General features: G+C 51.0%; 1 protein-coding gene across 1 annotated transcript in view; it reads left to right on the top strand.

Moving 5' to 3' along the window:
- Positions 1–6046, top strand: part of LOC101653942 (prothymosin alpha-like) — a 28812-nt gene extending 22766 nt beyond the window's left edge. Inside the window, exon 2 of the mRNA XM_045290294.1 lies at positions 5657–6046. Coding sequence (XP_045146229.1) covers positions 5657–6026 — 370 coding nt within the window. The 3' untranslated portion in view covers positions 6027–6046. The remainder of the gene's footprint in view (positions 1–5656) is intronic.
- Positions 6047–9931: the final 3885 nt, after the last annotated feature.

Raw genomic sequence — 9931 nt, 5'->3', positions numbered from 1 at the left:
CCCAACAAAATGATGTTTTTTAAATGAGACTTCAAAAAACTAAAAAGAATATTCTACAGAACACACATACACACACATTCAAGCCCAACCACATTTTGTGTATGGCTTAGAATATTCTACAAAACACACACACACACCCTTCTATGACTCCCTATGGCCAGCTCGATAAAGTCTAACATCTGCAACACAGCTTCCAAGACTGTAACAGTTAGGTACCAACCTGCCTTCCCAAGCCCATCTCCTGTCTCACCTCCCAGACACACCGGCCACCCTCCAGCCAAGCCAGGCTCTGTTTGTCCTTCCGGGTCTTGTTTAGCCGGTGACTGCCTTCTACTTGGAAAATCCACTCCCAAATCTTCACTCCCTTGTCCTTCAAGGCCAACTCAAATGCCGCCTCCTCTAGGAAGCCTGACCGACTCTTCCTTCTTTCACGTTTGGAATGAACTTGCGTGTCACTGTAGACTCCAAGGGCACTGCGGTTCATTTTCCTCGGGTCAGGATGTAGGTCCCAGGGTCGAGGAATCCGGAGGGGGTTTAAGGCTTTGAGTTTTCGCTCTCCTTTGCTTAAAATATATGTATATATTTAATGGATTACATTTAATTCTTTTTGTTTTTAAGGTAGCAGAGTCTATGCAGTTGCACCGTCTGCCTCAACAAATGAAATTAGTCATACACACTCTTTAAATTCCCATAAATGTGGTTCTGTTTTATTCTGTCCCCTCCCTCCGTCTGTAATTTCCTATCCTTCCCCTCGCCCTAAGCCTACCCCCATCCTTCAGCCTCCTTGGAATCTTTTGGTGGGAAAACGACTTTTCTTGTTCTCTGTTTTTCCTTCTAACAGGGGTGTTATGAGATAGCTCCTGCTAGAAGACGGAGGAGTTTTGCTAAGCATAATGTTCTCCGGGTTTGTCCCTCTGTTGCGGAGTTTAAGAAAGTCGTCACTGTTCTTGACTGAAGCATCATATTCCATCGTATGCGTGCAGCCTGGGTGACTCTTGACATCCTGCACAGCGTCCTGGGACCCTGCTGCACTGTCTCCCAGCTGAACCTCCTGGACTTGGCCTTGAGGGCCACTCCCTAGCTCGGCTCTGTTGCATCTCTCCACACCTCCAGGGCCTCGATCCATTTCTTCCACTAAATTATGAGACAAATCCAGAATGGACTGGGTCTGGCTTATCGTGCGCTCACCAGGCATATTTTCTGGGAAGAACAGTCACCCTCTGGGGTCTAGAAGGTGAGGAGCTACCTGCCACTCCCTTCAACGCCCCCCCCCCCCCCCACACACACACACTTGGGTTTTTGGTTTCTCATGTAGTGTCCTCCTGTTTCCCCAGCTGCTGAGCGGGGCTTCCGTGTCACCCCCAGGACTGTTAGAACTGGGTGTGCAGTGAGTGTCTGCAGGCACCAAGATCCCATTGGGGGCGCGGGTACCAAGACAGACAGGGACAAGCTTTTCTGCCTACAGACTTTAGGAAAGAACTTGAGTCTGATGACTCCCCGCTGGTTCCTGGTCTCTCCTTGGCTTGCGGCTGCGTTCTGGGTGGATGAAGTGGTGAGATAGATCGGGCCTCCAGCCTAGGGAGGAAGACATCATGCTGATGTTCTTGGAGAGGGGTCCCCTAAGAGTGGGGCCAAAGTCTTCCGCTCCCTTCACAAACCCCCTCTCCCCAAGATGCCCAGGCTCAACTCCTCCAGAAAAATGACACTCCCCTCCAAACCCCCATGAAGTGTGGGCGATCACCTAGACCTTGGTCTCTGGAATGAGGCACAGAGGGGTCCCAGTACACGTTGTCTAGATCACTCCCTGGAATCCTGGGGTGGTGGGAATGGGGAACATACTCAGTGGCTAACAGGAAGGTTGGGGGAGGTCCGAGGACATCGGAGGCACCTTGGAAGAAAGGCCTGGCGGTTTCTTCCTGAAATAAAACAGCCACCCCAAACTCAACAGAACAGAACATGGCTCTCCTCCAATACACACAGGCCGTCACGAGTGGGACTCAGCTCCACCCGCACTGAGTTAGATGGACGCTTACACGCATGAGCAAGAGAACACGCCAGTCACTTCCTCCCCGGCCCTTCGCGGAACTCGGGGTCCTTGTCATACCCACACAGAGCTGTGGGGCTGCAGGACATCCACACACCCCTGTCTGGTCCCCATGCATGGACACAGCCTCCATGTGCACAGACACAGGAGTGATTTCACACTCTGCTCAGCTTGGACACACACACACACACACACACACACACACCTCCCTAGAGCACTACTTGCACACAGAGAGGACATGGACCCCACACATATCTCACCATGCCCAGCTGGGACCAGGGTGTCTAGTGAGGCAGTTGCCTTGGGGACACGATGTAAGGGGGTGGGGGACAAGAGGCCCTCAGTACTCAAGATAAATAATATTTTAATGCAATAGTTTTAGAAAGTGGGAACGAACCTAAAACAGAGCCATCATTTTGCATACAGGGCAGATCCATCACGTCATTTAGCTTTACTCGTCAAAAGCGTTGAAATGACAAGCGCTTGCTTTGCAGATTTTACCACCGTTAAGTGGTTCCGTGAGAGAGCCCTGGGTTTCATTTCTGGCCGGTGTATGCAAGGTCTGTCCGTGCAGGCTGCCATAATGCTGACCGTGTTTCAGCAGAGCTTCCGACTCGGACGCAGGAGGAAGAAAGGCCAGGCAATCCACTTGCCACCGCCTCCCCACCCCACCCAAATGTCATAGAAACTCAATGGATCACAACGATCTGTAGGGTCACTGTGATTCGAGGCCTAACTCCACAGCAGCTAGCAACAACCACCCACACACACACATCTGGGAGAAACAAGGGTCCAGGCACATGCAGTGCGTTTGAGTTGCGGTGTGGGTGCGCCGTCTAGGGAGAAGCCGAGCTCAAATGCACATCTCAGAAGGGAAGATGGGGAGGCTTCGCTCCTGTCCTGTGCACCTGAGATCAAGAGGGGCCATTTCTTGGAAGAGGACATCGTGCTTGTCCAGTAGAGGGGGCAGGGGAAAATGCAAAGGCCCTGCCCCCAGATGGACTGATGCAGTGGCTGCCACAATGGGCTCAAGCAAGCAGTGAGCATTCCACTGTGTTCGACGTCAGGTCAGAGGTCAGAGCCACTCGACAGCCCCGTGCAACCCCGGCCATCCTGTTCGCGCTCCTCATTGTCTCGCGTGGCCATTGTGATGGCTTCCTCCTTTCTTGGCTGCATGCTTCTCGATCTTGAGCGAACCCGGTGGGGTCGGCGGCCGAGTGTTCTTACGTTTTCCGCCCTGGACGAGTACTTCCTCCTCGTGTCACCCGGGCCAGGCCCCGACACGTGACCAGACACGTGCCCTCGCACGCACGCACGCACGCAAGGCGCCCGCGCCGCGGGACCCACGGCCCCTGCGCGGAGCCCGCTCCTCCACCAGGTGTCGCTGCAGCCCCCGGTTTCCGGCCGGCGCAGCTCAGCCGGGTAACCAGAGCTCAAAGGCACGCGGGGGGGTCAAGTCCATGTCCCCTGCTGCGCCCCTGGGGGCTTCCAAAGGGTCTTTCTCCCTCTCCGGTCCTTCAGATGTTCGTTCATTTCTAACGGCGTCTTCTTTCCACATAGCAGGACCCTAGAATGCTGAAAGGACCCTGGTGGCATACGTAGTGGGTGGCGCGGCATTGGGCTGCCAACTACATCACCCGTTTGAATCCACCAGCTGCTCTGGGGGAGAAAGATGAGGCTTTCTGCTCCTGTAAAGCGTCAATAATAATAATAATAAAATCATTACAGCCTCCCCCTACAAGTTGATCTCCCTTATGATCTATTCAAGTTTGTTAAAAAATTTTAAATATTTTCTGCGATCTTTTCTATTGAGGTTTTTAAAATCCATTTCGCTTTGTTATTCTTGTTAGCTTCTTTTCTTTTCCCCTGTGTATGAAATCCAGGATAGGTAACTCTACAGAGATAATACCTGGATTAATGGGTCCAGGAGAGGTTGGGTGAAGTGGGGAGTTAATAACGATAAGTACAATGTGGTAGTTATATACTCATTTGTCAACTTGAGGATTAAGAATGTAGGGGTGGAGTCTAGCCTGTCAATCAGATCATTGCCAATGAGGCCTCTCTGTGGGCATGGCCTTCTCCTGAGAATTCTGGGGAATCCTGTATTTCCTCCTTGGAGGCAGAAGAGTCTCTCTCTCTGCCACTCCCTGGGAGACATTGCAGCTAACAAGACATGGAACTGCCCTAGTGCCCTGAGCCGGACAAGCCACATGGATGCAACCAGACATCTGAAGCCAGAGAGGCCCCTGCCAGTGCTGAAATGCTTACAACACCACTGGATCCACAAGACTTCCCACCCACTGGCCTGTGATCGTCCTGCATTTGGCTTCATTGCATGTGTTTCGTGAGTCTGAAGAGGACTTTATACATTGGTATCAGACATATGGGCTAATATCGGACTTATGGACTTGATCTGAACTGGGCTGGGATGCTTTATCAACATTCAATTGCTCTTGTATATAAATCTCTTTCTTATACACATGTATGTGTCCATGGATTTGTTTCTCTAGTCTACCCAGACTAACACATACAAGAATGAGGGAAATGTTCTAAAGCTGGTGGTGGTGACGATTGTACAACTTTTTGATGTGACTGAACTATTGAATTGTATGGTTTGCAAACTAGATGCCAATAAAGCTGTTTAAAGTTTTTTTTTAAAGAGTAACACCTTCTGAAACACGCAGGCTGGCTCTGAGTCTGAGTGTACGCGATGGCAGTGAGCTTGGTCTTTGCTTCTAAATAATGGTGGCACGTCAGGTGCAGGTGAGGAAAATGGGTTTTCCTGATGTTTCCAACCCAGGAGTTGAAATACACAGAAAGTTAGCCTTGTCCGAGGAAAGGGCTGTTCCTCTGACCCTTGGGCACATGATCACAGCAGTTTGAGAAAGAAGATGCTGGATAGATAACAACTCTGTATGCATGTGTGTGTGTGTGCATGCGTGTGTGTACCTGTGTGTATGCATGTGTACCTGTGTGTATTCCACAGCCTGTCAGTGCTTTGTACAATGGTGATTTTTGCATTGCTAAGATTCTGGAAGCTATGCGACTGGTATTTCAAATACCAGCAGAATCAACCCGGGGTGGGCAGGTTTCAGCAGAGCTTCCAGATTAAGGCAGATGAGGAAGAAAGGCCTGGTGATCTACTTCCAAAATTCAGCCTATGAGAACCTTGTGGATCACAGCAGAATGCTGTGTGGCACACATGGGAAGCTGGATCCCAAGGTGGAAGACATTCAAACTCCACAGAGGCGGTAACTACAGATGGCTTGCACCAGTGCCCGGAGACGGTGCCAGACTAAGCCAGCAGTTCTTCCGGTTGTACATGTCAGCACACAGATAACGATAACTAGCAATCCGTTCATTTAGTCAAACAAGTGTATGCCAAGGAGTCCTGGTGGCATCGTGGTTACATGTTGGGTTGCTAACCACAAGGTCAGGAGTTCAAAACCACCATCTACTCCTCGGGAGAAAGACGAAGCTGTCTACTGCCATCAAGAATGACAATCTCTCTCCCTCACTGGCTGCTCTGAAAAGCCATCTTTTGCAGTATTCTCGGGTTCCGCTCACCGCAGCCACTTCCGCCGCTGAGGACCCCGGCAGCTCTCTCGCCAGAGTCCCCGAGCTCCTCGAGAGCTCGCGCTGTCTTTGTCACCCGCTGTACCGGATCACCAGCGTGCCCCACCAGCACCTTGCCAAGATCACCACCAAGGACTTAAAGGAGAAGGAGGTGGTGGAGGAGGCGGAGAGTGGAAGAGAGGCCCCGCCAACGGGAATGCTAATGAGGAAAATGGGGGAACAGGAGGCTGACAACCAGGTAGACGAAGAAGAGGAAGAAGGTGGGGAAGAGGAGGAGGAAGAGGAGGAAGGTGATGGTGACGAAGAAGAGGAGGAGGCTGGGGCAGCTACAGGCAAACGGGCAGCTGAAGATGATGAGGATGACGATGTGGACACCGAGAAGCAGAAGACCGACGAGGATGACTAGACAGCCAAAGGAAAAGTTCAACTTAACACAGCAAAGCACAAACACAAAGGCCACGTGACCTGGTCACCCTCCACTTCCCGTCTCAGAAGCTAAACGCGGTCACCTCGGCTGCGCCACTGCAGACGCGCGCTCACCACCCCCCCACCGAAACCACACTGTGAATTTGCAACAGGGGAGGCAAAAAGAACCCAAACCTCCCAGGCCCTGCTTTGTTTCTTAAAAGTACTTTTAAAAGGAAAATCTGTTTGTATTTTTTATTTACATTTTATATTTTTGTACCTATTGTCAGGGGTCAGCCATTGCTAATGATCTCGGATGACCACACCAGCCTTTGGAGCGTTCTCTGTCCTACTTCTGACTTTACTTGCAGTGTGACCATGTTCATTATCTCAAAAGAGAAAAAAAACTTGTAAACAAAGCAAAAACAACAATAAAAAAATACAATCTTATTCCGAGCATTCCAGTAACTGTTGTTGTGTATGTACTTAGCTGTATTATAAGTAGTTGGTTTGTATGAGATGGTTAAAAGGGCCAAAGATAAAGGTTTCTTCTTTTTTCCTTTTTTTTGTGTATGAAATTGCTGTTTTTTGTTGGTTTTTTGGCCTGTTTGACGTATGTGTGAAGTAATGTTGTCCAACAATAAACCGGAATTTTATTTTGCTGAGTTCTAGAAAAAAAAAAAAGAAGAATGACTATCTCAGATGCCCACAGAATAGCAGTGAGTTTGAGTGGGAGTGTGTGCCAGGCTGTGTTCTAGGCACTGGGACGCATCAAAGACCTCTGGAGAGGAGACAAACAATGGATTAACAATCAAGTCACGGAGGGGTTGTGGCCAGCACTATGGAGAAAAATAACCCAGGCAAGAAGGCAAAGAGTGGTGATGTGGGGGGAGAGGAGCGGATATTCAAGAAGATTGGTCAGGTCAGAGACCTGATGGAGGTGAGAGAGAGAGAGAGAGAGAGAGAGAGAGAGAGAGAAAGAGAGAGAGAGAGACATGCGTAGCTAGCTGGGAGGAACAGTGTCCTGGGCAGAAAGAATGTCAAGTACAAAGGCCCTGAGGTCTTGGCTCCCAACTGAATTCCTATTCCCCTTCATTCTGTGGGGACCCAAGGAAAGGGAGGACCCTCAAACCCTAAGAGTGCTCAGATGTAGGTAGCTAGATCGTAAGAAGGACTTCCCAAGGGTCAATGGTTGGGACTGAAAGCTATCAAGCCCTTGGGCAGCTCCCAGGTCACTTTGGGGCCAGATCGCAGAACACGTTGGACAGACTCTAGACAGACGGACAGGTAGATGGACAATGCCCCAGGGAAGTCCTTTCAGAGACTAATCTAAACTCCAGCTCACAGCGCATAGGTGGGGTCTGGCTCCTCCCGGCTTCCCTGCCTTCATCTCTGCCCACCGCCTTTCTCACTCCTCTCCACTCCCACTGGCCTGCCCACTGCTCCTCAAACACACCAAGTTCGTTCCCCCGACAGGACTTTTGCATCTGTTCTCCCAGATAGCGCCACCAGGCTCTCTCCCTCCCCTCCTTCAGGCGTCCCCTCCGTAAAGACACCTGGCCTGAGCACTACGGTCCATCATTCTCGAATCCCCCTTTGTCATGACCCTTAGGTGCCATCCAATCAGTTCTGACTCCTGGTGACCCCACAGCCAACAGAACACAATGGCCAGATGCTGCACCATCCTTGCCATCACGGCTACGTGTAAGCCCATCGCGGCAGCCACTGGGCACCCCCTTTTATGGAGATTCTTCCTCTTTCCCACGGGATATCCATCTCCAGAAACTGGTCCCTCAATACCAGGCCCAAAATCTGGGCGAGGAAGCCTAGCCATCCTCCCTTCCAGGGAGTATTCTGTCTGTACTTCTTCCAGAACAGATTAGTCTGTACTTCTGGCTGGTGATGGGATAGGCCATAATTCAAACGCACCTTCTTCTTTAATCTTCCTTAGACAGGGTCCCGCTTTCATATGCAGATGAGGTGATTGAAAATACCAGGGCTCTGGTCAGGTGCACCTGAGTTTCAATGTAACATCTCTGCTTTTCAGCACTTTAAAAGCGATCTGTGACAGCGCCTTTACCCAATGCAAATCCATCTTTTGATTTCTTGACTGCCAAGGAAAATGAAATCCTTGACAACTTCAATCTTTTCTCCGCGTATCAAGGTAGCTGCCTATTGGCCCAGCTGGGAGGATGTTGGTTTTCTTGATGCCACGGTGCCATTCAAACTGCAGACGGCCGGCTTTGATCTTCATCAGTAAGGGCCTTAAACCCTCTTTCAGCCAGCAAGGTCGTGTCCCCTGCATCATGCAGGTTGGTAAGGAGTCTCCCTCCAGCCTTGATGTTGGGTTTTCCTTCCTAGACTCCCGTTTCTCAGATTATTTGCTCAGCATACAGATTGAATAAGGGTGGTGAATGCATGTAGCCCTGACACACACCTTTCTTGAGTTTAGACCACACCACACCCACCCCCTTGTTCTAGTCAAACTGCCTCTTAGCTTGTGAATGGGTTCCCCATGAGTACAATGAAGTGTTCTGCAATTCCCACTCTTCTCAGGGCTATCCACCATTGGCTATGGTCCACACAGTCAAATGCCCTTGCATTTGCAGTTGAGAACACATAGGTAAACCGCTTTATGCTGTTCTCTGCTTGCAGCCGAGATCCACCTGGCCTCGGCAATGATAGATAGCCCCCATTCCACATCCTCCCCTGAATCCAGCTTTGAAATCCTGGCCGTTGTGCCGATAGAGTACTGCAGCCATCCTTGAAATGTATTCAGCCAGTTTTTACTTGTGTGATTGCAATGATATTGTTGAATAATTTCTGCATTCGGTTGGACCGCCTTTCTTTGGAGTACCTCTCTGGTTCACTGTCTAGTCCCTTTGTCCTATTTATCCACTATCCTCCATGCCACCTGTATTGTGTGATGTATTTATGACGTGACTGTCATTATTCCTCGCCAGAAGGTCAGCTTCCGTGTAACAAAACTGTTGACCACTTGGCTCAGGGCTATAGCCCCAGAGCTTAATACTTTGTGATGACTGAATGGGCCAATGAGGGTCTTGTAGAAGGGACCCCTGGGGGAGCCCTGAAGGGTTGGGAGGAGGAGCTCTGGGAAGTGATGGAGGAGGTGAAAGCGGGGCAGAGCATCCTACCTCCCCCTTGCTCCTGCCCCTTGCTTTCCTGGGCTGCCAGGCTGTGCTGGGTGGGCAAATGTTGGGGCAGAAATGATTGCTATCCTAGAATCCCCACAGAGGCCACACGGAGGCACTGTAGCCCTTGGCATGACCCCAATCAAAGCTCCCTGCCATCAAGTGGAGTCCAACTCACAGTGAAGCCCCTGTGGGTTCCCCAGACTGTGAATCTTGGCGGGAGTAGAAAGCCAAGTCTTTCTCCAGCGGAGCTGCTGGTGGAGTCCAAACGCTGACCTGGATTCTCTAAGCCACCGGGGCACCTTAGGATCCTACCCCGTGCGCCAGAGCGAGCCCAGTGGAAGCAGCTCTCCAGGGCGTGTTTGCTCCCAAGGCGCCTCTGAGCAGGTCCGGGAGGTGGTTTCGGAAGTGTAAACACACAGGCTCAGGAGCCAGAAAGCCTCGCTTCCACCCCAGCTCTGCCGCTCCCGAGCCTGAGCAGTGACCCGAACTGTCCTGCGCCCGTTTCTGCGTCTGTCAAATGAGGCTGACAACAGCGTCCATCGTCGGTGCGGGTGGAATAAAGGCTCCCATCACCCGTGCAGAAGACACCTCGCAGGGACGCTCAATCCCTTTGCTATGTGGGATCCCAGCTTCCCTTTCATCTACAGGTCAGCGATCTTGAAGGGGCTCCGTCCCCAAGATGGAGGAGCCAAGAAAGGATTCCCAGTTGCGGAAGAAAACTTGGACCCCCACCCCCCCGCGTCCTCTCCCC

This window comes from Echinops telfairi, unplaced genomic scaffold (assembly GCF_000313985.2).
Source record: "Echinops telfairi isolate 266 unplaced genomic scaffold, ASM31398v2 ScPeMD7_36;HRSCAF=134, whole genome shotgun sequence".
Lineage (NCBI taxonomy): Eukaryota > Metazoa > Chordata > Mammalia > Afrosoricida > Tenrecidae > Echinops > Echinops telfairi.
Note: the sequence above shows the minus strand (reverse complement) of the source record. Positions and strands in the feature narration are given on the sequence as shown.